The 27365-nt window shown below is 46.9% G+C and overlaps 1 protein-coding gene across 2 annotated transcripts in view; it reads left to right on the top strand.

The window, feature by feature from the left end:
- Window positions 1–27365, top strand: part of SLCO3A1 (solute carrier organic anion transporter family member 3A1) — a 303056-nt gene that overhangs the window by 239625 nt on the left and 36066 nt on the right. For both annotated transcript variants that reach the window (XM_026001469.2, XM_026001463.2), the window contains exons 5-7: window positions 10805–10969; window positions 16158–16356; window positions 18547–18685. In XM_026001469.2, coding sequence (XP_025857254.1) covers window positions 10805–10969; window positions 16158–16356; window positions 18547–18685 — 503 coding nt within the window. The remainder of the gene's footprint in view (window positions 1–10804; window positions 10970–16157; window positions 16357–18546; window positions 18686–27365) is intronic.

Genomic DNA, 27365 nt, shown 5'->3' with positions numbered 1-27365 from the left:
CTCTCCACTGTGTTTCCCTGGGGGATTCACCAGCCTTTAATGAACTGCCTGAGGAGGAAGGGGAATCAGCCAATTGGGGCTGGGGCCAATTGAACAAAGACCCTTCCTGTGTCAGAGACACAGAGACACAGGTCCTTTCTCTGTTCTACTTGCTCCCTCTCCACGGGAGGAAATGCAGTGCCCAGTTCCAGAGGACCTTCACTTGCAGGGGAGATGAATCCTGCCAGCGGCTGTTACCTTCTCCATCCTGCCCTCCTCCAGCCATCCATCCCTGGGTTCTACTGATTTCACCATCTGACTCTCTCTCCAGCCTCCTCGGGTTATCTCCTGCACTCTAGTCTGCCCCAACCGCACTGATCTGTCTGTACATGACGATGGTTTCAGAATGCATCTGATCCCATGGCTGCCTCCAGCTCGAAGGGACAGAGGTGGAACCCTTCACGGGGCCTCCCAGTGGTGCTTCTCTGCCCTTCCAGCCGCTGCTCACACCACTGCCTCCCTGTCCCTCCACGCCAGCCTCACCTCACCAGCTTCCTTCTAGGCCCCTGGGTTCCCCAGGCTTCCTCCCCACCCTGGGACTGTGCACCTGCTGTTCCTTCAGCTGGAATTCTGATCCCATCATCAGACATCAGCTCATGATCATGTCCTCTAGGACTTTTCTCTGCCCGCCCCCACCCCCAGGCACATTGCTCTCCGTGACATGGTCATGTTACTGTTCTGTATGTGATTATTCACTTACTCCATCCGAAAGCTCCACAAAGGCCAGGACTTCCTCTGTTTGTGCTTCTGCTCTTGTCCGTAGGGGCTCAGTACATATCTGATAAATGAGGGGATACACGGATCACTGGATGTGCCCTGCCAAGCCCACCATGGTTTGCTGCTTTCCTTCAAGCTGTTGTCGCCCCCAAGCCCCTCCCAGAGTTTCGGCCTGTGTTTGACCCATCCGCGGACATGGGTCCAGCCAGGGCTCCACCTGTGCTAAGTGCCATGGCTGGCCCACCGGTGACCTGCTTGTGTGGGGATGGGGCTGCTGGCCCAGTTGCTCCAGTTGACTTGCATTGGTGACTCTGGGCTGTGTGAGTTCCCTGACAGGTGTTTGGGTCAGGAACAGGGTGCACACTCATCGCCACCGCTGCTCCTCTCTCGGTGTTGAGCAGGGGCTGCACATGCGTTGGCCTGGCGTGAGGGACCCGGATCCTGCCTCTAGCCTCTAGCCTCTACAACTCTACCAAACCTCCTCTATCCTCTGCCAGCTAGCAGTCCATTCCTGCCACATTTTCTGTAATGAGGGGCCTGTGCCTTTCAGCATCTTCTTATTGTGAGGAGCCTGGTGATCTGAGAGCCCTTGTTCTGCGGGCTAGATGGCTGAGTGTTTTTTATTGCACCATTTGTCTTCAGAACTGTGCTCTGCCCTCACGTGGATTTCCCATTAAAATCTTTCTTGATTCCATGGCCAGGGAAAACATCCGCCCTCCCAAATGCTGAGAACCATGCACCAGGCTGCAGTTCATACGCTGCCATGCCACAGGAATCATGTTTGTAGGTCCCCAGGACCAATTTGGCCAATGGCTTCCTCATATTCTTACCAGCTGTGGAGGACGATGTGCTGGGGTGTTATATCTGTGAACAGGCCACAAGTCATTTCCACAAAGCACCTGAGATTTACACATGGGAGGGTGCCTGGCACAAAGCCTGGCACAATGTGGATATCCCATGAGTGTTCTTTGAATGAAGGAAGGAAACTGCTAGAAGACAATGTTTCCCTATGGGTGTTCCTTGGAACAGAAGTCCTTGGAGATGCTCAGGGGAAATATAAATCAATGGGGGGAGGGAGGAAAGGTATACAGCCAAATAAGCTTGAAGAAATGTCTATATAGTGTGTGACCCTCTTGGAGACCCATATGGTATATTCGAGTATTAAAGGCCCTTGGAAGGCAAGCTCTAAGGAAAGCTGGCTGGCATTGTTTTATCCCATCTGACCCTAGAGCTTTCCTGTTCATGTTAACTCTTTTGGCATTTAAGAAGTGTTGCTAGAATGCAAGATAGAAGGTGGTGAGGATCATGGGAAGTTCAAAGGGATGTGCTGAGTCCATAGGGAGGACTCAAAGACAAGTGAATAAAACGAGTAGCATTTCAGCCCCATCTGGAAAGATGAGCAGGATCCCTGTGGATAGAAGAGAGGGGCTTCTGGGCGGGGGGGGGGGGGAGGGGGGGTGCGAGCAGAGGCAGGGCACAGAAATGCCCGAGTGGTAGATGGGAGAGAGACATCTCATCTGGGGGATTAGGCTTCAGAAAAGGTCATGGTAGAAGGGAGTCTGGTGTCTGTTATTGCACCCAGCAGAGTTCCCAGCACCTAAGGCCACCCCAGTAAGACTCCAGTAAAATTGTAAATGAATTTGGAGGGCTTTTGCATTGCTCTTCTAAAGTGTGTGGACTTTGAGTCACTGTTTCCCACCTAGAGGTTTGAATCAGCATCACCTGGGGACCTGGGGGGGGGGGTCTTTTTTTTTTTTTTTTTTTAGATTTTATTTATTTATTTATGAGGGGAGGGCAGAGAAGCAGGCTCCATGCAGGAAGTCCAATGTGGGACTCCATCCTGGGATTCCAGGATCACACCTGAGCTGAAGGCAGATGCTTAACCTCTGAGCCACCCAGGTGTCCCATCCTGGGGGGTTTCTTGAAACACACCCACACTCAGGCTGCACCCCTAGGATTTCTGATTCTGTGAGTCTAGTGGGGAAGAGGGAGGTGGTCTAGGCTCCTGAATTTCTTTAAAGTTTCCAGGCAATTCTAAATGTACCTCTACTTGAAAATAAATAGGAGAGGTGGTAGGAGTCCTTTGGAGGCTTTCCATCAGAGCTGTTTCTGCAGCAGTTTTGCCCATAAGATGAAAACATGGGGAGGAGACCTACTTACGAAATAAGCTTGGGACATCCTGCGATGTGACCCATTTGGAGGTGCATAAGTGACATTAGCACATTGAAGGCTCTGAGAAGGTCTGCTGTAAACTCAACCCTTCAGGAGGTAGCACTAGGGAGTCTCGGCTTAGACACAGGCATTTTTGTTCTCTTAGGTGCTGAAATTCACCATGTCTTTTCTGAGCATTGCTCTTTCTTTCGAGCAGTACATTCTCCTATGGGTCGAGTTTTTGTGAACGCTTAATGCAGTAAGCTCTGCCACCCCTGAGGTGGCGCATCATGCTCCCAGACAAGGTTCCTAGGGGCTGGTGTGAAGTTACAAAAGTGGCATTCTCTTTAGGAGACACTCTTTATTTCTTTAATCCTTTTCTGCCTCTGCTACCTCTGGCATGAAAAGACACAACAGTTGGATCTGGAACAGAGCTTGCTACTCCCCAGGCTTTCTTCTCTGGCTCCGCCACCCTGTGTTTCTGACTTCACCCTCCTGGGGTTCACCGATCTGGAATGGCAGGAGCTAGCTGTGTTTCTGGGGGGTGCTTGGGCTTACACCAGCTAATGGGACCCCACACTACTCTTTTTCTCCCACGATTTCTTGGTGGTGTTATAAGGAATTGGGAATTAAAAAAAAAAAAAAAAAAAGAATCAATAGAACTGACTGGCTCTGGGTTTCCCTGTCCAATCCACACCCATCGATGCTTGGCTTTCAGTATAAATACTTGTTTCCTGTGCTGATGGCTTCTGGTTTGTTCACTCAAACCATGACTTCTCCATACAAGGGACCTTCAGCCTGTTCCCAAGACCGGTAGATGGAAGCCTGGTAACTACCTGTCTTGCAGTTGGCAATGAGAAGGTCCAGGAAGCTCACCTGGGTCCCTCGATTGCCCAGAACAGAGACTGGGAGACAGTCTTATCTGCAGCAACAAGGTCACAGAGATCCCGAGGTGGCCAGTCTGGGGCCAGTGCACAATAGGCACTCCTTTCTAGAAGGTTCCTGGCACCATAGGCTTCCTCTCCCTCCCAGGCTCTTCTCCTCCCCTATCCAGGGGAGTCTAGATACCTCTAGATTCAGCAATGGAAATGGCCATATTCGCTAATTATTTCCATTCCATCATAGCCCATGAGCCTACGGAATGTGACCCATGATGTGATCACGAACTGGTCCCTGTCTCCACAGTTAATGTTTCTTAAGAGATGGTGACAGTTGCCTTTAGAGACTGCAATTTGTTTGTTTATTGAATTCTTTAATCCCTCTTGCATTTATGAAGCATCTGCTCTTACTGGGCACAGTGCCCACATCTAGGGATGGGGCTGCTCCATCTCTGCATGCAGGTGGCTCCTCACGTGGGAGAGACCAGAGGACCCAGGCAAGAGTGTCCAGGGACACACTGGTGCAGTAATGACGGCCGGCACCGGGTACGGGGAACCAGCGTAGTGGCTGCCAAATGTTCGTGCCATGCCAGGAAACATCATTTTTCCTAGGATTCACCCTACCTTGGCTTTAATCTCGTGTCTCCATTGTGGTGTTTGGCCACATCTTTGTTACTTCTTCCTTCCTCTTTTCATCGGGTTTTGGTCGTGACCCGAAGACTGTTGTGTATCTCACCCCTACCCTGCTCCTTCCACTTCTCTGTTCCCTTTGCTTTTTGGGTCCTGTGTCCTGTGCACTGGGAAGCGCTTCATGACAACTTATCTTTCAGAAAATAAACACTTTTCCGTTGATTGAAGTCCCCATACAGAAACCCAAAGATTTAGAGGTGGACTCTGGAGTGCAGGCAGGCCTGAGTTTTGCATTCTGGGAGCATGGTTTATGCAGCCACTTAAGGAAGCTTTGGTTTCCTCATGTCTGAAACAAGACAGTGAGACTGTCCCTGTTGTGATAGCTGTGGGAGTGACATTAGGAACCCTCAGCTCAGGGCCCATCTGATGCTGGTTGCCCAGCAAATGTCAGCTGTCACTGTCGTAATTACCAAGCAGTTGCACACACTGGGAGCATTAACCATGGTGTATTGACAGCAATGTTATTAAAGAAAAAAGAAGGTCAAGGCAAATTTCTGTAGAGAGCCTGAGGGCTAAAATGTCTAGAGTCAAGTGCAATAGGCCCGAGCCCTGCAGTGAGCACTTCCCAGAGCACCTCCAGTTTTGGGGAAGGGAGGTGGACAAGGACTTCTGTGCCCTACCTCCTGACTCACCCAGCCCTCTGCAAGAGGGCATTTCTGTCCCTGGGAAGCCAGCAGCTCCAGTGGCAGCTCCAGGAACTCCATTCACCCACCCAGTCTCTTGCCAGCTCTGCTTCCTCACCACATCTGCTCATACACAGGCATTCTTAGGGCAGCTCTGATGTCCTTCGAGCCCCAGGGCTTGCTCCCTAACATAGCCAACAAGTACTTCTATTGTATTACTTAGCATTGTGCTCTCATCTTACCTGTGTGCAGAAGCCCTGGGTCACATTCTCTGCATGCATGGGTCTCATTTAATCTTTGCAACAATCCATGGGACAGAGAGGTGCGCTTGGGACCCAGACCTACTTGGTTTTGAAGATAGAATTCAGGTCCCAGTGACCCGGCTTCTTAAACTAGGTCCTTATTTTATACAACCTTGCTCAGTCAAACTTGTCTGCAGTACAGGACTCCTCCCCTTTGGGCTCTGCAAGCCTTTCTTTCATTCATCTCCCTCCCTTCCTGTCCTACCTCTCCTCTTCCAAAAAACATGGACTAATCCCAGGAGTCATTTTTTTCCAGTCCTAGTGGGAATTTTTATATTCTTTCTAAGTATGAAGCTACACCTTTGATTATCAGGAGTGGTCTCTGCATGCTCCATCCTCTGACCACGAGCAGCATTTCTGAAAACCCAAACCAGAATAGCAGCCTGGTTCTGAGCATGCTCCAGAGTAGCAGGTGCCACTGTTTGAGTTTTTGCCATGCATCCCTCACCCTGGGACTACTCTCTGTCTTGGTTTCCTCACCTGGCAACAGAGGCCCTTATAGCCCCAAGGTCACGGGTTCGCCATGAGGATTATGCAATTTGATTGTGAGTGGCTAGAAGAGTACTTGGTACCCAGGTGATGCTCTTTCTGTATCAGTCCTCACAACCCCTCCAAACCTGGCTTTCTCCCTCCTGGAGGGCCTACAAGTTTTCAGGAAATCTTAATCCTTTTTTAAATTTATTTATTTATTTATTTATGATAGGCACACAGTGAGAGAGAGAGAGAGAGAGAGGCAGAGACACAGGCAGAGGGAGAAGCAGGCTCCATGCACCGGGAGCCTGATGTGGGATTCGATCCCGGGTCTCCAGGATCGCGCCCTGGGCCAAAGGCAGGCGCTAAACCGCTGCGCCACCCAGGGATCCCCCAGGAAATCTTAATCCTACAGGAATGTCTTCCAAAGACAGTAGTGGAAAACCTGTTTTTCCTGGAGGACTCTCCTCTGCTGCTGTTTGGCTCTTTGTATCAACCTGCTGGAGGACAGCACCGGGCTCCTTATGAGAGGTGAAGTACTCCCCAGCTGGTGAGGTGGCATGGTGCACGCCAGCCCACCTCCTGTCCCAGCTCCCAGCCTCTGAAGCTAAATCAGTAGGTGGGAAGTAATTGGCTACGGGGGACCACGGGAGTTCTGTGGCCTGGTGTGGCCTTGGTTCTTCAGTTTCTATTTGTCTGGGCCACCTCATTAGCTGCTGCCTCCTTGGAAGGTTAGAATTTTATAGGTTTAAAAAAAAAAAAAAAGAATTTTATAGGTTTAACAACCCATTTGAATGAAAAAGCCTGAAATACTGGGATAGCCCTAGGTTCAAGCTAATTAATACCCCTTTTCAAATTGGGGCTTTGGAGGATAGGCTGAACCTTTGAAAAGGAATCTTTGGAGAGTGTTGTGAGTCATTGCAATAAAACCTAGAATGGGAGGGAAGAATGTAAGAGCAAAAGAGCTGAACGCAAGAAGAATCTGTCATTTCTGGCAGCAAATCGGCCCGATAGAGGGAAAAAAAGAATGTTCTTCATGCAAATAAGGTCCACTGAGGCTTCCCTGAGTCTTCAGTAGGATGATCCTCAAACCTACTGATTTTCACATCTAATTCAACACGAAATTAGTCATTAGACACTAAGACAAAAGCAGGCAGGCTCTCCTATCTCAACAAAGAATCTTCCCCCACTGAAGTGGAATTATCTCTGGAATAATTAAAATGGTTGTTAAAGGATGAAAACATTCCATTAACTGGAGTTGCCTTTGTCAAGACATGCCCCCCTCCTCCCCAAATAAATCTGATAGCCATGATCAAGGAGAAGGAGATACCAAGACCACAATAATGTGATCAGACATAAATCCTCTTTGGCACCATTTCTGAGCCAGAGAGCACAGTTGCTAGTTGGAGGATGCTGCTGGTATCAAACAATTTTATTTGTGAGCAAGAGGGGCTGTGGTGCTTCTTTCTGAGGTCCCCATCTGAACGGTCTACACCCTAACAAAGGAAATGAGGGCTATAATGAAAGTATAGCAGATGACTATTTTCCTGGAATGCCCCCAACCTGCCTATTGATTGTTGGCAGTGTTTCCAGAGTTCAGATGTCTTAATTCCAAAAGAGCACAATGATGGAGCAACAGTGTTTCTATCACAAACCAAACCAAAACACAAACAGCCAGGGGCTTTGACATTCACTCATTACCAGGAGGCACTGTGGTTGCCTGATGTGATCCATACCTGTTCCTATACAGTGTGGAGATTCGTGTTTTGTGGCAGGGTCAACCAAGTCCCTTATCATGGGTACATTATACCGTCACAATGTGCTGCGCACAATAGCAAACCAGCCTTCACTTGTGAGCAGCCATTTATGGTGATGGAGTCTTAACATCCAACAGGCTTTTGTGTTTAAAGACAGAAACCGTGTTACCCTTTGTTTACACCCAATGTATTCATCTTATGTATTTGCGTAGCAGTTCACGGTTTTAAACATTACACAGTCAACATTCCTCTAAACATTTGTACGTTTCTTAAAAAATAATGTGGATGTAACGAAGGAAAATTTCTCAACACTTAAACATAGATTGTAAGTGTAACCACTTTTAGACATTTATTTGAAAGGACATTTCTTAAAAAGTCAGATTATCTTAGATGCTGAAGACCCTGCAGAAGTAAATAAATAAACAGAACACATGTAAAGGCTAGTGCCTTTGCAAAAAAGTAGGTATAAATGAGTGAATACCATGGATTTAAAGTTTCTGGGTTTTTGTGGCATATGTGTATGCATGCGTGCTTGCACACAGTTACATCATCCAAGAGTGACCTTCCTCAAGTTTTAGTAAATTTTATGAGAAACTATGACAGAAAAGCAGAGGCCACCAGCTCTGGCTGTTTCTTAGTTGGGATGTAGGATCAGGTTGCTCAGCCCACGGTGATTCTGAGTTCCTTTTATTATGTCAGAGGGTCTTTAAGTCCCTCTCTTTAGGTTTTCATTTTTGAAACTTGGTATGTTTCATGGAAATGATAAATTTTGAGCTGTGTGTACCTACCATTGGCTGACCCATTGTTCTGCCATTTTGATTTATTGAGCTTATCTGTTAACATTATTAAAAACTTATATATCCTCTATTATTATTTTATTCTAATGATTTGGGCCATTTAGAGGTTTCATCTCCTAGGAGATGAGATTGAGTCTGTGTTATTAGCTTTCTTCTTTTGGACAGCTGGCTAATTCATCACCTTGGAATGCAGTATTAGACTCCCTGCTCACCTGTTTATTTTGTATGACCATGAGTACCTACTGGTTTTTCCTAGACTTAGAATAATATTTGATCCTTCTGGGACTCAGTTTCTCTCTTCTGTTTACACAGGTGGAAAGTATACCACATGCCAAATATTCCATGTTATTATGATTACAGCAGAACAGAATTCCCCTTACTGTAGTCCCTGGCACATAACTTTTATACATTTTGCCTTATCTGCTTACCACCTGTACCATTATTTACATAAGACTTCTCTCTAAATAACTTTAAATCTAATTGTTTTAACCTGGCATCATTTTAAGCTATGAGAGCCATGAAACCACAGATTTGATATGTTGGTTATGTTTCAGTTGACTTTTTAATTTTTTGGGAAGATTTTATTATTTATTTGAAAGAGCATGCATGCATGAGTTGGGGGGTGGGGAGGGTGAGGGAGAAGCAGACTCCCTGTTGAGCAGGGAGCTCAATATGGGGCTCGATCCCAGGACTCTGGGATCATGATCTGAGCTGAAGGTAGACGCCCAACCAACTGAGCCACATAGGAGCCCCTCAGTTGACATTTTTATAAGTACACATTAAAATAATAGCACAAATGTTGGAGCAACAGGATTGCCTTGGTACCTATACCTGCAGAGCCCCTTTGCATACTGCTAAGATCCGTTGTCATACCACAGTTGAGGCGATTGGGTGGAAGACCAGATACCAAGGAGTCTAATCACCAGGAATATCCAAATAATGTGACTGCACTCAAAGGATTAAAAAAAACAAAAAACAAAAAAACAATGAATGTCACGTTTTTTAAAGCACCAATGTAAGCAGAAAATCTTAAGTGGTCTACAAAACCACATACTTCAAGAAAAACAGAATATAATAAAATAAGATTGAAGTATATGACCTCAACAGGACCTGTTTTCCGGCTCTGGTGGTGCTTAATACAGTACGCAAGCCACGAAGTGTTTTTGCCCACCATCAGTTCTCACCCAAGTCCAGGGCACCAGGCTGGGTGGGCAGCTTCTTCGAGGTGGAACTGGGTGATGAGAAGAGACCACCTAAGAATGAGGGAAGAGATGCAGGGAAGACTGAGGGCAGAGCATCCCAAGAGAGGGAGGAGCCCCTAGCACAAGGTGAGGAGGACCCAGCAAGAAAGAGCAGGGGTAGGCAGGCTGGACAGGAGGGAGAAAGAGACGTGGCAGGAAGAGTCATCAGACTGCTATAGAGACAGACATGGGCCATCGGGGAGTTTTGAGCAGGAAACTGATTTGAGTTGATCCCACTGGCTACCATGTAGGGAATGATTTTATCAGATCAAAAGTGAAAAACCATGCTCTGGGAGTCCTCCACATGAGAGCTCATGGAAGTTTTGCTGGGCAGGTGGCCATAGACCAGGCGACGAGGTGGGGTTTGACTCAGCACATATATGTATATACATAAGCACTAGAATTCCAATTTTTTTCTTGAAGCTTTTTAAGATTAAATATATTTTCTTAACACACAGAGTTATAAATATTCATCTCAGGTCTACATATATAGATGCTTAGAAATACTTGATATAACATAATTTATAATATGTAATTATATATATTTTTTTCGCTTGAGAAACAAACCCCCTTGGGCAGCCTGGGTGGCTCAGCAGTTTAGTGCTGCCTTCAGTCCAGGATGTGATCCTGGAGACCCGGGATCAAGTCCCACGTTGGGCTCCCTGCATGGAGCCTGCTTCTCCCTCTGCCTGTGTCTCTGCCTCTCTCTCTCTCTCTCTCTCTCTCTCTCTTTCTCTCTCTCTCTCTCTCTGTGTGTGTGTCTCTCATGAATAAATAAATCTAAAAAGAGAGAGAGAGAGAGAGAGAGAGAAACAAACCCCAAACTCTTTTTTGAGGGGGATGGAAATAATTTGTCATTGCTTATAAAATATTTTAGTGTTTCCAGTAAACTAAGAAAAGGCACAATATAGTCTCTCCTGTTATAGTACTTCTCAGCTTAATTGGCAAGATATCAGCATATATTTTAAAGCCAGAGTCTACAGTTGTGGGTGACTTACAGGTTTTAGGTTTCAGTCTGAACAACTGAGTGACTCCTGATGCTGTTGACTGAGATGGGCAAAAGCGTGTCAAGAAGGGAGTCTGGGGGCAGAAGGCCTGGAAGTGCAGTGTATGACCCTCTTCCTCTCTCTCCCTGCAGTGATCCCGAAAGTCACCAAGCACCTGCTCTCAAACCCTGTGTTCACCTGCATCATCCTGGCCGCCTGCATGGAGATTGCAGTGGTGGCTGGCTTCGCTGCTTTCTTGGGGAAGTACCTGGAGCAGCAATTTAACCTTACCACCTCTTCTGCCAACCAGCTGCTCGGTGAGTCTGCTTCTCCGTCCCCCTGGGTGGGAAGAGGGCTGCTATCATGCAGGTAATACTCTGAGCATTTACCAAGGCCCATCAGAGAAAGAGCCCAGACTCTGCTGCTCCAACAATAGCAGTAGTCCTGGTGTTTGAGTGCAGAAGGAATTTTAGTCTATTCTTGCAGTAAAACTTGCCAAAGGGATGTGATAATAAAGAACTAAAATATGAAATGTACATAGGAAGCATTGTGACAGGCCAGGAGATCAGTAGATAGCTGTGAACTACAGAATTTGGGAGAAGACAGGATGAAGGAAGAGAGGAATCAAGATATATCCTGAAAGGTGAGTAGGCTTTGCTCAGACACATAAAAAAGTAAGAATATTCTTGGCAGCGTGAAACACGTAGTCAGCAAATACAGAACTTGGAAGCCACACTCTCCCTTCCTGACCCCTGCCCATGGCAGACATAATTAATGGATCATGACATTCCTTCTCCCCAAGCTCAAGCATGGCCTGACCATCCTTCTTAGTAGGAGACTACAGGCATCTCCTTCTGCTATTTGGAGCTGGCATGATAAGGAAAACCAATTCGCCCTCGTGGGAAGCAGCATTACGTATGTGTAGTTAGCAAAGTGGCTTCATGATTGGCAAAGGAGACAGAAGAGTGAGGAAAGACACCTGCATTTCGGGCTCCGACGGCTGGTAGCACCAGTTTTGCAACGTGGAACCAACAGAGAAGAATCAGATCCATGAGGGAAGATTGTGAGACCACATTTGAAGTTGCTGAGTGTGAGACACCTGTGGTGTGTCTCTGTTGGGGTCCTGTACTTGATGGGAGCTCAGGAAGGAGACCCTGCTGGGGAATAGAAGTTCGGTTGCATCGGTGTAATCTGAGGGTAGTCAGGGACGTGGAGTGGAAGTTCTGCAGTAAGAAAGTGAATTGGAAAAGAAGAATAAAGTCCCAACCGTGAGGAAGCACAGCAGTCCAAGGCAAAGTCAGAAAGAAACCCACAGGTCATGGGAGTCAAGGATGATTCCAAGGAGGAAGCAGGCAGCAGCGCACACACATGATGAGGACAACAGCGTCTCCATTGCCCGCAACCACCAGGATGTCCTTCAGCCTGTGTCAGAGCTATGTCTGAGAGTATGGGTGGGAAGCCCATACTCTGTGTGGAGAGCAGCCCCCAAGAGGGAAGGAGTAGTCTGCGGCTGCAGGACACTTTCCTTGAAGCTCAGCCATAGAGTACCGGAGGGGACCATGGCAGGTGGGTGGTGTGTGTCCCTGGAGGGGAACTGGGGGAGAGTTGGTGCGTTGCTAGGAAACATGAGGAGGTTGCTAAGGCAGTGGGGTTGGGGGGGTGAAGAGCCAGCAGAAAGGGATTTACAGGAAAGAGAGGGGTTGTGGATGGACAGCCCTCAACAGAAGAGCTCATACATAGGTCTTGCCAGTGAAGAGGAGAGAGACGTGAGTCTGGCCACTGAGATGCAGCTAGTATGGCTCTGCATCTGAGAGAGAGCTCCAGCCCCATGAATTACCTTCTCTGGTATGTAGGGGTAGATCACCTGCTGAGAGCAATGATCTCCTTCAGCACTTCCTGTCTCTTTGCCTAATGGCCAATTAGCAAATGCAAAGGTACCAACCCATCATAAGGAGGACACATATTAAAACCACACTGAGATACCACTATTCATCCACCGACCTGATAGCACCAAATGTTGGTGAGGGTGTGGAGCAACAGGAAGTCTCAGGTACCGCTGCTGGGAGTGCCCGATGGTGTGAGCACTTTGGACAGCTCTTGGGCAGTGCACCTGTTACGGGGATCCATCCATCCCACTTCGGGGCATGGACTCAACAGAAATGAATGTTTAAGTCCACTCCTTTAGATACGCATATATAACTGCATTCAGAGCAGCCTGGTGCATGATGGCCCCAACGGGATACAGCCCAGATGTCTGTCGACAGGAGAAGGGATAAATAAATTATAGAATGTTCACACAGTGCTATCACCCAGCAGGAGAAAGGAAGCATTTTCGTACCTGCCTCAATGTGGATGAATCTGATAGAGCTGAAAGACGTCAAGCACAAAAGTGTACAGATTTATGAGTTTAAAGAAGGAAAGCTTAGTTAAGGTGATAAAGACTATGATGATGGGGGAACTATTGTCCAGGGACGGGGAGGTGGCAGCCACCAGAGACCCTTCCTGGGCCTCTGGGAATGTGCCAAACTTGATCTGAGTGGTGGTGATAGGGGTATATATGGATGCAAGGAATCTGGTGTTTCCTTAAGCTTTGTGCACTTCCCAGGACATAATGTATATCAATTTAAAAAAAAAAATGAAAGCCTGCTACGATGACGCACCTGGATCATAGTGTCTCCTTGGGAATGGCTAGCCTACCACGAACCTGATTTTTTTCTTTTTTTTAACAAATAACACTTTGCCATCCACTTTTTTGTTACTTGTCACTTGTAAGAAGTATTAGCAAAATTCAGGCAGCTTTCCAGTACCTGACAGAGGTACGGTAAAGTGGGTCTCTTTATAATTAAAGTCATAACTTCTTTGTTATTTTTGGGATGTCTCTGGTTTTGCCCTCCAGCAGCCCGAGTTTCTCCATTTCCTCATTTCTGTAGCTTCTGTTCTTATGTTCTCATTACATTTGCACTGTTGCTTCGATGTTGGGGCTGTGTTCTTTTTCAGGACAGTTTCTATCGACAAACAAATCAATAGTCTTCAGGGCAGAAGGTCAAAAAAACAATCTCCCCCTCTTCACCTGTTTCTTTCCCAGCAACTCCGTCTAGTGCTTGGCAGGGGAGGACCTTCTCCTGCCATGCAGAGAAGCCACCTGCTGGCTCCTGTGTCCAACCATCTGTCCGACAGTCCACGCTGGCAGCATGCATGGCCTCTTCTTGTGTCCTGCTTGGGGCCTCACTCAAATCAGCATGTTCCCTAGAGAGCTGCCTGCAATGGGGGCTGACACTGGGCACTCAGGGCACAAAGATAGGTAATGGAAAAAAAAGAGATGAGGTGATAAACATAGAGAGCTTTTACCATCAGCTAATTCCAGCTTTGTTATTTTGGCAATGGAGAGTAAAAGGATTAAATAATCCATCTGCAGTAGCTGTAGAATTAAAAAGTAAAGTCTTGTTAATAGTTAAAAAACAAAAAACAAAAACAAAACAAAGACAGGTAATGGGATCAGAAGGTGCTCAGCCCCTGCTCCCTGCAGGCTAGGGCATCAGCGCAGAGCCCTGGGCCCCCCTGGGAGTCATCAGCAAATGGGGCAGAGTCCGGAGAAGAGCAATGTAGATGATTAAGGCACTGATGGCATGGATTTATGCGTGAAGATAAAAAGGACTCAATCTGCATAGGTTAACGTAATGAGGATGGAGTTGCGGGGAAGTTCTGATAACTGAATGCCAAGGCTGCACACACATCAGGGAGGAAGAGAGCGGCCTGATGACGGTTGGGAGAAAAAGCGCTGAAAGCCTGTTATTGCCATAGTTACCATCCTCACCAGGTGACGCTCCCCACAGCCTCCTCTGCTAGGAAACGAAACCAAGCCCAGGCCTGCTCTCTGGGCGTGGGCCCGTCCTCACCAGTGTTCATTCACACAGGTCCAACCTGCTCGCCATTTCATTCACCCCAAAAAGAAGCCTGGAGTGCCCACCCCATGCCAGGCACAGGGAACCATGCTGGACTGAATGGGATGGAAAAGCTTCTTGTGCTCAGGGAAGCTGCACGTCAGGAGGGAGGAGAGTGGACAGGAAACCAAAAGTCCAAATACGAATAAGGCAGCTGCAGATAGCAGGGAGAGAGCCATGAAGATAATAAAACGGGGTGAGGAATGATAGGGAGCCCCTGGGTGGGGTATAGGACCCACTCTAGGTAGCATGGTCTGGGAAAGGCATCTCTGAAGGGGGTACAGGGCCAGCCAAGTAGAGACACAGTAGAAGAATGTCCCAGGAGAGGGAGCAGCAGGTGCAAAATCTGGGGATCTGAATGGATTTGGCCTGTCCCAGAGAGAGAAAGGAGGAGCTTTGGGCCAGGAGGGCGGGGGGGGGGGGGGGTGAGCAGAGAGGGGCACATGGGGGCTGGATCACAAAGGTCATTCCTATACCAAGAACCAGAGAAAACCAAGCATAGGTATTCCAAGAGCATCAAATAATGCAGAGATATCATACGTTTTTATTTAAATGTGACTTGTGCTATTTTCTTGCAGAGCTCAGCCTCCCTGATTATGTTTTTCTTCCCCTAGTATTAAAATTAATTTGCATTCCCTTAGCACATACCAGCTGGTTGATGTAGTCGATTGACCTAGAGGTCTGTTGATTGGCAAGGAGGAGACAGCCTAGACTGGGAAATTGGCCATGCACAGTCTACCCGGTGGATAAATGACGCACAGTAATTTAAAGCTGAGTTTTAGATGAAGCGAATCAGGACAGAGCAAAGCCAAATAGGAGATTGGAACCCTAGCACCATTTGGTCCTTCTGAAATTCCACAAGTCTCTGAGAGTCAGAAATAACAGGTTTATGGTCCTGCTGCCTTGCAGATAGCTCTGTTTGTAAGAGAGGGGAACATTTTTTAGGCCAATTACTCACCAAGAGCTACAAAACATATTGATTTGATTGATGCTACTTCCCAAGAGTTCTGGGAGCTGTTTAAAACACCATGTCCACAGGCTGGTGAGCTCTGGGACCTTTGCTTAAATAGCCACCAGATCCTTTCAATGAAGCCCTCCTTGGCTAATGAGGAAAGGAGAGAAAATCCCCAAGTGATCTTGAATCCCTTTTCCCATGTCACCTCTAAAATGCACAAATGGCACGTCAGTGCTCCCCAATCATGACTTCCCTAAAACGCACGTGCATGATCCCAGTCTGTCCGTCTTTGTCTCTTGGTCATTCCCAACACCAGCTGTGTCTTTCCCATGAGGATCCCTTACTTAGCAAGATAGATATATGTACTTGGACTCCTAATAGCTGAATGTTTCCATGTCTGTGTCCCCCAGTTTTCTGTGAGTTCCCCAAGGGCAGAAATAAGGCCCTTCATGGAGACTTGGGGGCAGCGTGGGGGATGTACCATTGCAGTGGTGTCACTGGGAGTTTGGTCTGTGCAGGGCTCGGCCCCCAGCCGGGCACCCCTCTGTCAGCGCCGACTGGCCCCGCTTTCCCTGCTAACAGTCCCTGCCCCCTCTGTTTTTCTCCCAGGGATGACTGCAATCCCATGTGCCTGTCTGGGGATCTTCTTGGGTGGTCTCCTGGTGAAGAAGCTCAGTCTTTCTGCCCTCGGGGCCATTCGGATGGCCATGCTCGTCAACCTGGTGTCCACAGCTTGCTACGTCTCCTTCCTCTTCCTGGGCTGTGACACGGGCCCTGTGGCTGGGGTTACTGTTCCCTATGGAAACACGTAAGTCCCAGAAATAGCCGTTTTCCATGCCTGCCTGCCAGGGGTGCCTGGACTCTTTCTTCATGGTAGGGTAATGGAGCCAGCTTTGTCCCTAGTGACCATGAGTGGAGGGTTCAATGATGCCTTCACATTGTCCTCTCAGGGTTGAAGAATCACCATGGACCTTTTGGGTGGAGAGCACAGATGATTCCGCTCAACAGGAGCCAGAAGCGTGCCAGGGGAGACCATCACATTCACTCCTCACAGTACTCCTATTACCATTTTTGGCATTTGACTTTAGGAATAATTGAAGATAAATAATACAGATGAATTTTATTTTAAAATTCAGCTTTTTTTTTCTTTTTTGAGACGGGGAGAGAGAAAAGTATGGGAAGAAGCAGAGGGAGAGAGAGAATCTTAAGCAGACTCCACGCCCAATGCCGACCCGATTCAGGTTCAATCTCACGACCCTAAGATCAGGACCTGAGCTGAAATCAAGGGTCAGACATTCAACCAACTGAGCCACCCAGGCACCCTTTAAACTTCAGCTCTAAATGAAAGACAGAATTGATTTCACTTATTCCAGAAATTATCAGAAGCTATCATTAGGCTCCCACAGTAATTATAGGGTCTCACCCATAGTAGGTATTGATAAGTATGGGAGGGGACAGAGGATGGGGAATAAAAGGGGAAAAGAAGGAGAAGGGAAGAAAGTTGGTTCTTGTGGGACACTTTTTTACTAGTTATTATCTCAAGGCTTTGATCTAGAGTCCAATCAGAATTGCCCCCAGTGGGAATTATGGAGAGCGTTTATGTACGGAGCAGGAACAGCTGTCCCCTTTTCTGTGTGAGACTCTGAAGCTGCTTGGGGATCAGTCCTGGAGCATCAGGGCTGCAGCAGAATCGACCTGTGGGATACCAGTTCCTCCTCATGCCAGTTTCCTCCTCCAGGCAGGCCATCAGGTTTTCTCCTGTAGTCTGTATCCAGAAGATACAGGAGAGCTGGGCTTATCTGCCACCTGACAAGATCAAGCGAGCTGAATAGGAGAACATAGGCAGAGGCAGTTGTCTATAAATCCATGCACAGCCCAGCCACTGTGTGTCCCTCCATCCCCTTTACTAGCACTGTGGCCTCTTCTGCCCCCCACTGCATCCCACCCCCCATTCCTCCCTCTCCCAAATGTGGCACCTTCTGCTTTGTGCATGCCATAAATAACAGCATTTGGAGAGAGAGACCGCCAGCCTTACTGTGCCAGTTCTCAAGTAGTAAACTTGTAGTGGTTCAAAGCACAGGGTCTTACGATAATGAGGTTCTTCTTCATGGGAAAAAGAAAAAAAAAAACAGTTCAGAGCCTACAATCCAACTGCCAGCTCTGCCCAGATTGGTAGAGCTCCAAACCTCAGCCCCTCCTCCCTCGCTTTGCCACGTACGAATTACATATATTTGGGTGGGATCTCAGCCTGGCTTTGCCTCAGTTTCCTTCTCTATCAACCCCCCGGGGTCACTTGGAAAATAAGTAAAATAATATACGAGGTACCATCAACGGTGCTGGCACATAAATTGTCAGATCATCATTACTATGAAGTGGTCCGAACCCTGGGAGGCTGGAAATGACACTTCCTCTCTTACAGAGCTGAAAACACCCACTCCATCCTCTTCCCCTTTGCAGTCTGCGAGCTCTAGGTAATTGTGCCTTTAATGGCACAAAAGGAAATTTAAAATAACTTGAGTTATTTTTCTCAGGAAGTTGAATCAATCAGACAGACGAGAGTTATCGAAGCCAGTGTAGTGGTAGTGGTGTGTTGAGCATCACAAAGCTCACTGCCTGCTAGGGAGGAATGAGACAGATGAGAACTGACCCCAAGTCAGTGTTGGGCTGTGCCCGATGGCAGTGGTGTTGGGTCAGGGAGGGGGGGAACGGGCTGAGGCTGCAGTGATCATGAGCAGCCTTGCCGTGGAGGTGGCTCTGAGCTGATCAAGAAGAGACTTCTTCTTCTGGGCAGAGGAAGCTCGCAGCCTGCCACCGTTGTGCACGGCTCTCAGTGGCGGTGCTGGGCTGGTCCTTTCAGGACAGGGAGGGGTAAGATCGGAGGAGGAGGAGGAAGGGGTACCAGGTGCCTCATTTTAGCAGAGGGCAGAAGGCTGTCCCTGGAGAGATCCAACAGAAGTGACCTTCCTCTGATGGATTCCATGTTTCCTCTCTCTTCCAGCTCAGCACCTGGTTCGGCCCTGGACCCCTACTCGCCCTGCAATAAAAACTGTGAATGCCAAACCGATTCCTTCACTCCAGTGTGTGGGGCAGATGGCATCACCTACCTGTCTGCCTGCTTTGCTGGCTGCAACAGCACGGTATTGGTGATTTTCTAATGGGATGGGATGGGACCAGGGACTCAGGCAGCCAAAGTAGCTTAAAACCTGTGGTCAGGGGCAGTGGTGGGCAACAACATGTGTTCTATACTTTGTGTGCCTGCACTGTGACTTTTTTTCAGTCTCCTCCACGCTCCAGTGGAGCATCCTCTGTCAGCGGGATGGGAGGACTCCCAGGTCATTCAGACCTTCCTGCTAAATCAAATAGGTTTCCAAAAAGTGTCATTGAGCAACTAAAAATAAAAATGTCAGAGGAAGCTGTACATTATGGAGGCAGAGAAAAAGATTGTATTTCAGGGCACTCACAAAGTGTATCAGTGAAATAGCCTGACTCTACAGGTAATGAGCTCCCCATCAACAGAAGTGTGTAAAGAAAAGCTGGAGAACCATTTAGCACACACTTCCTCCAAGCCTGAGACTATCGACACTAATTTAACCCCTTCCTTACTCAGTTCCTTTTACCTTTTTATTCTCAACTAAATACCTTCCACCTTTTTCCACTCCCCACTAAACTTTGTTTTGTTTTGGTTTTGAGTTTTTTGGGTTTTGTTTTTCCTCCTCAGTATGAATTGTCCAGTTGGCTGTCAGCCTGCAGTTTTCCCTGTTCTCTGCTTGAAAACCTGACCCTAAGGGACTGGTCATCAAGCCATGCTGATCCCACCTTCCAGGTGTCTCTCACACCTGCCTGCCTTCTGTCTGCATCCAACACCAGGGCCCTGGTGCAAGCTCTCCTGGTGTCTTGCTTGGCACTTGTGCAGCAGTTGCCTAATTGGCCTCACAGCTCAGGACTGCCCCCTTCTGGACCATCTTCTATACTGCAGACAAAATGATTCCTGTAACACTGCGGATGACTCCTTCTGGTGCTACCCTGTCACCTGCAGGATAAGAGCTAGGCATTGACCTGGCTTTGTATGTGTCTTCAGGACACATGTGTCCTCATGCAATCTCTTCAGCTCTACTCCCTTTTGGTTTGTGGTATCCACCTTCCCCCACACAACAGGTGTCTTTTCATTCTTCCTCCATTTGGACACTCCTCCTCACCTGTCCATACCCTCAAATTCCCCTTTCTCTGTGAGGCCATCCCTTCTCTTCTTTCTCTTTGGTGTTCTTGCTTCTGTGGTTCTTAGCACCTATCTCTGCTGGAGGCTGCGCCCTCAGTTCACTGCAGTGATCTGCTAAAAGTATTTGTCATTTGCTCTGATCTGTGAGTTTCCCAAGTGAGGGCTGGCATCCAGAAGTTGTCCAGAAATGTCTAGGAATGTCTAGGTGAAGTGAAAGACAAGAAGAGGGCTGAGTGGCTGCTTTAAAGGAATTTAGAGTTGTAATTACTTATTTCTCCTCATATTCTGTGTCTTTTGGGAGCAGCAATTTCTCTGAAAGAAGAAAAATCGATCACTTATTTTCATCTCCAAAGATTTCATTTTTCTTTGCTTTTAACATTTAGATTCCTGGCCATTTATTAACATTTTTCCATAGAGAAAATAAATCACCTTGAGTGGGGAGGGGGGGGAGAGAGAATCTGATTTTTTTTTTCAATTAGATGATAAAGCAATTTCTTTATGTGAATGGAAATGAATTTTAAAAAAGAGATGAGGCCTTGCAAATGGTTAAAATAAAAATATAAGCTATTTGTTTTCATGACAGCCACTTTATTAACATTTTAATATCCAAAAAGTTCTATAAATCATGTTTGGTTATTGTCCTGTTTTAAGAAGTAAATGGACTCTATAAACTGGTGTCCTGAGACCAAACAAGTCTCTATTCCAGAGCCTTCTCTGACCCCCCCAAAAAAATGTCTTAAAAGTTGCATTTCCCTTGGTCTTTCATGTGCAAGAGTCTTATTGAATAAGAGCCTAACCAGGCCCATTACTGCTTCCAGCTGCTGAAACAGCAAGCTGTGGAATGCAATTATTGGATAGTGAGCTTCTCTGCTTCCCTCTGGACATATCCTTTCTCCTCCAGACACCTGCCTTTTCTTCACATTACTGAGGCCTCATGTTGTCTGCAAAGCAGAGAGGTTCTCCTCCTGTGATTACAAGTCAGAGATGGAGACAGACCTGGGCCCACGGCTGGTGGGGGTAACATTTCTCCCTGCCCTGGCGTCCAGCAGGTGAATGTGAAGGATTTGGGAACTCAGAGCTGTATGTATTGTGCAAAGGGGCCCTTGTGACAATCTAGCCTTAAGAGCAGCTGTAATCCTAAAGCTCACAACAGCAAACTTTTTCAACAGCCCTTTTGGGCCAGGCAACAGGCCTTCCACACGTCACTCACAGCCCGTGACAGCTTGGCCTAGAATCAAAGAAATCTCAGGCCACCATCCAAAAATGAGCAGAAAGCAGTTTCAGTCTTTTATATCTCTGCTGCAGGATCTTGAGAAAATGCCAAATGGTGGGATATATTCCTGGTGCATTCTCTCCCTCCTTCGTTCCTACTCTCCTTCTTGTCTCCGTGCTCCCACAAAACCTTTTCCAGGAACCAAAGGCTTCCTCGTCCATCTTCCCTCTTTCCCTTCTTATACTTCCCCTCACTGGCTGCTGGAGTCCTCAGGCTCTCCAGGCATGAATGAAGCCACTCCTCCACCTGCCCACCCAGCTCTGTGCTGCTTCTCTTGCTGATCCTTACAGCAACCTGAGGAAGGAGGTGTGATTTTTATGCCCCGATTACAGACTAGTCACATGCCCCAGGCCATGCAGAACCTGGACATGATTCTGGACATATGTCCAGAATCAGGCCATGCAGAACCTGGTGGCACTGGAATTCACATGGAGGTCTGTCTGTCTGTCTGACGCCAACCTCAGTGTCTTCCTCTGACCCTGCGACTTACCTCTTTGCGATTCTCACCTTTTCTTTCCTTGAAAAAACCTCTTCGTTGTACTCCATGTAGTCAGGACCCTCTGCCTTCACAGACTGGCCCTGCTGCCTCTCCAGCCTCAACCTCCCCACTCCTCCCACCTGTTGACGAATGACTTGCTGTGTTGAAATTCCTGGGGTTTTGCAACATACCCAGCTGTCCATTATCTCTGGGTCTTTGCACGTGCTGCTGTTTTTAGCAGGAGAGTCCTCAGTCAAGTCCTTCAGGTGCATAATAATTCTTTACCTGCAGCTAAGAAGCCTCCTCCCAGGGTATCACTTCTTCTAGGGCTGCATTAGTGCCCTGCCTTACAGAGTCCTCCAGCACCTGCTCTGTCTGGCAGTCTGTCCCTTCTACCTCTACCCCCATTCAAACAGCTTGTTTACTCCTGCATCTGCCTCCTTAGGCTCCAGTGTCCAGGGATGGGGTTATCCTGTGAACCCTTGCATTTCCAGTGTCCAGTGTCATGGCTCTGGATAAAGGCCCCAGGTGTCCTGAGCACCTGGCTGGAAGCCCCTGTGCTGACCCCAGAGAGCCACGGGTGAGAATATCATTCCCTTGAATAGCAATTGGCAGGTAGGTTAGTTGACTGGTGGAGATTTCAGTACTAAAGCTCCAGTCCCTGTTCATCTCTCACCCATTCACAGCTTCTATCAGAACCTGTGAAAATTGCCCCTGACTTGATTAAATGTGAGTTGCCCATCAAATAATTCTGGTTACAGGGAAATCTGGTTAGTGTGAGTGGTTTCCTGCTATTAGACTTGCCTTGCTGCTCTGGTTTGGGTTTTGTTTTGTTTTGTTTTTCCCTATTTCCCATCTCTTTGAGTGATAGCAATGAAAGTTTCCAGGATTGCGTTTAATATACAATTTCTAATTCTCCTCATTGCATATGACCAAGGAGGGGTGACAAAAAAGATTGCGAATTAATTTTGTAAGCTTCCTTTGGCATGAGTATGTTGTCCAGATTGTTTCTGTACCTTTCACTCTCAGAAGTAATTATTCCAATGGAAAGCATGTTGGTATGCTGCTGACTGCTGGAAGTTGTAGCCTTTTGATGTACTGAATAATTGAGTAAAAAGATAAAAGAAAAGAAAGGCTTGTATCAGCTACCAATAGAACGTTGAAAGTCAATCTAAATCCAGCACCAAAGTTTGTAGGGGACTAATCATGGGCCACTAATCAATCTCCCCACACAGGCAGCCAGATGTGTGTCGAGCACCTGTTAGAGCAGAGCTCTGAGTTGGTTCTGCGGAGGGCTGGGGGGCCTATGATAGATGTATGCAGGAAGTTTGTTGTTTACTCTCCTGGATCTAATGCAGGCAGTGTTAGAATTGCTTGAGAACCTTTAAAATATGAGCCTCGTCCTTAGATACTCTGATTTCTTTGTTATGGAGTACGATCCTGGTATCAATAACTTTTTAAAGCCCACTTCTCCCCCGCAAGTGTGTTTGTGTGTAGCAGAGGTTGAGAACCACTGTTCCCCTCCAGAGTGTCTCCACCTCAGCACTGCTGATATTTGAAGGCTATGTCTTTGTGGTGGGGACTGTAGGATATTCAGCAATATCCCTAGGCTCTACTCACTAGTAGATGCCAATAGTTACCCCTGCTCATTTGCAAAACCAGCAGTGCCTCCAGATGTTTCCATAGGCTCTGCTTGGGTTCTGCAGAATCCCCCAGGGTCGAGAACCTCTGCTCTAGGAGGAGGGATAGGTTCCTAAAATTGTACCTTTCTAGAAATGGTCTGAGCTGACACTGAGCACTGAGCCTTCAGTGTCCTTTCCTTTCCACCTTTATGTGTCCAAGCACTGAAGAAACCATGCTAGAGACTGGAGAGGCCACATCAGCATATTACAGAAGAAACTAACTGCTTGTTACCCCCTCTGCCCTTCACGTGTGCTTACTGTGGCCTGAACCAAGGTTTAAACAGTCTGTGCATTTCATACACAAATCTGGATTCCTGGCCTCTCTATAAAACTCGGATAAGAACTGACCTGATCCTGGCACCCCCCTAGGGCAGCAGTTGGCTGGAGCTGAGAGATGGTCAAACCTACAGACAAGACATTTGATCTTCTGTAGGCACAGTCCCCACACCTGGCCATCCCTTAGACCTGGGCCAGTTTTCTTATCTGTTTCCTATCTTGCCCTCAAAGGCTTGGAGTTTGCAAGCTCTCTTATAGAGCCAGAACGGATTAAAAAGTCTACACTCATTCAAGGCAATGGTTGGTCAGAAGACATAAATATTCTGAAATCAAGCCCAATTAGGGCACTATAACCCCGAACATCTAATATATCTCAGGCCCTAGACTAGGCATTAGAGATAGAGGGCTGGAAAGGTAGGAGCTCATGTTTACTATGAGATGAGATGTAACGTATTAATAGAATTGTGTACAAAAGGAACACCCACAAGCGACAGCTAGCCTATTAAGCAGAAAGAGCATATTATAAAACGATATACAGATTATGATCCCTTTTAGTAAAAAAAAAAAAAAAAAGGAAAAAATCTAAATATTTGTATATCTCTACATGGAAAGATCTATACCAGAGATATATAGCCAGCTGTTCACAGAACATTACCTCTGGCTAGGGATTGAAAAATTAATTTTTATGTGTTTCTCTCAAATTTTCTACATATTACTAAATTGTCCAAAGTGAACATGGATTGCTTTTTCAATGAGGAGAAAACTTTTTTATCAAAAAGAAATAAACCGGGGATCCCTGGGTGGCTCAGCGGTTTCGCGCCTGCCTTTGGCCCAGGGCTCGATCCTGGAGTCCCGGGATCGAGTCCCACGTTGGGCTCCTGGCATGGTGCCTGCTTCTCCCTCTGCCTGTGTCTTTGCCTCTCTCTCTCTCTCTGTCTATCATAAATAAATAAAAATAAATCTTAAAAAAAAAAAGAAAGAAAAAGAAAGAAACCCGCCATTGAAGGATAGATGGTTACATTCTAAGAGAAAGAAGCAGGCACATGGAGAGATCAGTGAACCATGAGGGATTCGGGAATTAATTCAGGGCAGGTGCGGCTGGAAGGGAAGTGTGTGGGTGTCTTCCCCCAGAGAAGGAGGAGCAGTGGGGAGGGGGCCTTCTTGTGAAGGATGGGTGTGTATGTGGTGGCAGAGAGACACAGAAGGACAATCCGGTGTGGACTGTGTGTGCATTGAGGCTTGGACTTTGTGCTCTGAGGACAGGTTCCAAATGGAAGAGGGAGAAGCATAGGGACCTGATACTCATCACCCTGCATCAGCTACATCCTTCCTCATCTGCGTTGTGCCCACACCTCCTACCTGAGGCGGCTGGAGCAAAGCACTGGTCCTTGCTACTCCCCAAAGACCAGCCCTTTCCTCCCCCTCTGCAGGAGATAATTAAAGCTCTGCCTGGATGTGGTCTGGCTCCTGCATTACAGGTTATGGGAGCGAAAGGTGGATGGAGGTCTTGCTTTCATCCCAGAATGTTTCTCCCTGGCTGTTACCCTTCAGCCCGCGACCCTGAAAGGGAACATGAGAGTGTGTTTCCTCTTGCAGGTTTTCAATATCCCCTTTGCCTTGAGGCACGTGAGCTCTGAGGTCTTTACCTAAAAATACCAGCTTGGGTTGAGCTGATACAGTGAAGAGATTCTGAGCTACAAAAGGACAGTAATGAATGACGGGAGAGCGTCGGAGGAACTTTCCTGAATAATGAGAGAATCTGTAGGTGTCTAGGATGCATAGGAGCACGTTGCCACTAGAAGGAGGAGGTCCCAATCTGTCATCCCCTTATTAGGATGTCACGCATAAGGGGTCAGGGGTCTCACAGGCAGCAAACTACAGGTCTAGGGCCTGGCTTCTAATGGAAATTGTCATTTCTGCCTAGTAACAGTATTCAGTATTTCTGAATATATTACAGAAAGAAAAGCAGAAAAGAATATTCCAGAATGTCTGCCTTTCCGTACTGCAGGCTCTCCACGCACATAACCTCATTGACCCCCATGCCACCCATTTGGAAAAGTCCTCTTTCAACCTAGGAATCAGTTTTATTTGTATGACTCATAGAAATTGAGACACCAGTATTACATGTGGGGGGAAGAAGACCCAAACACGAACAAGTTCATTTGCCAGTATTTTTGAAACCTTGCTGAAAAGTATTTTTTTCCCTTGTAATAGGAGCTGTCAAAATAGCATGCTTACAATTTCCTTTGTCAATAGAAAATTAATCCAAGATTGTAAAGAGTAATTTTTCTATTTTCGTGGTCTCCAGATTTATTATAATTATTTATCCCCATCATTATATGTGAATAGAAACATTTCTCAGTCTAAATTAATGACTGAATGTAGAATAGGAGTACGATTTCCAGTGGCTACGCTACTCTTCATTGATTTCTTCTTTATTTTGTAATTTCTGCAGTTCTTCATTTTTTTAAATAGATGAAATATTTGTGTTGTTCAGAAATCAAACAGTAAAAAAAAAAAGTGGGAACTCTCCCCCTGTGTTTTCTTTTCACCTACTGTTCCACCCACCACTCCGCCAAGTAGAGTAATTACTGTTTTTAAGTTTCTTGTATATTCTGACTGGAGTTTAATGCATCTGCAAGGTCTTTCTTATTCTGTGCTTTGTTCATGCGGCTTTCATTGTTAGTAATTTATGTTGTTCTTTTCCTATCAATATAAATGTCAGGAACACGCTCCTACCTTTTTTATAGCTACGTAATCTTCCGTTGTGTGGATCTGTTGGAGCCCATGTAACCAGGCTGTATCATGGGCGTTCAGATTGCTGCAAAACTTTGGGTCTTGCAAGCAGCATTGTGGCTCTTGTACTTATGTCATGTTGTGCCCAGGCAAGTCTGTCTATAGGATGGGTTCTTGTTAGAATTTACCAGTCAGTCCTGCTCTGTCCTCTGGGTCACCACTGGTCCCAAAACCTCGCCAGGCCAGCTCCTCTGTGAGAACAGTGGTTATCTTATTATCAACATGATAAATCAGGATGAACTTACTTCCAGTAAAGCCAGACCCTGTCGCTCTTCCCCCACCCTGACCCCCTTCTTCCATGTCAATATGTGACCCCAGACAGAGAATCCAGCTCTCATGGAGGCAGCAGAGACCTCATTCCCTCCCACAGAATGGTGAACTTGGAAGACATCCCTTTGAAACAGGGATGAAAACTTGGGCATTTGCCAGATCAGGAATGGTAAAACCAATCTCCTGGAGCCCAGTGTACTTTCTTAATAGTTAAATGTATTGGGGACTGCCAAAGAGAGCAGCATTGGGTGTACCACTTCATTCAGGCCATGACCATCTACAGGCGGTTTCTGAGACCCATCTGCTTTTTTTGGATTGGCCAGATGGTACTGTTGTATACCAACAGGGTGAGAATTAGGATCCCAGCCTCTGTCATCTCTTCAGTAAAGTGAATTGTTCTTGCACACCCAGGTTAGCTCTGTATTTCTAAGCTTCTTGCTGCTTGGAGCTTTTGCAAGTTTAGGAGTTCCCATGCAGCTGCCCGGGTAGTATCAGCAGAAGGGCTGTCCCTCCACTTCCTTTTTATTTAGGGTGATAGTCTGTGAAACCCCATAGGTGGAAAGTCATCTTTTGCAATTTTGGGAAAGATAAAACTGTGTGGTCCTCATCCGTGGTTCTTCCCACCATATATGAATGTGGGTGGAAGTTTCTTCCCAAACAGCTGCCTTTGCTGCCAGAGTCCCCACACCTCCTTTAGCATGACATCCAGGTCCATTTCTTGTGTCACCTGAGCCCAAATGAAGGATGTTCCCCATCTCTTGTCATATGACCACAGGCTTAGCATGTTCCCTTAGATTCCCTCTTGGAAGGATCGTAGGAAAGTCCC

The sequence above is a fragment of the Vulpes vulpes genome, chromosome 14, assembly GCF_048418805.1.
Source record: "Vulpes vulpes isolate BD-2025 chromosome 14, VulVul3, whole genome shotgun sequence".
NCBI lineage: Eukaryota > Metazoa > Chordata > Mammalia > Carnivora > Canidae > Vulpes > Vulpes vulpes.
This window is presented reverse-complemented; position numbering and strand designations above follow the sequence as displayed.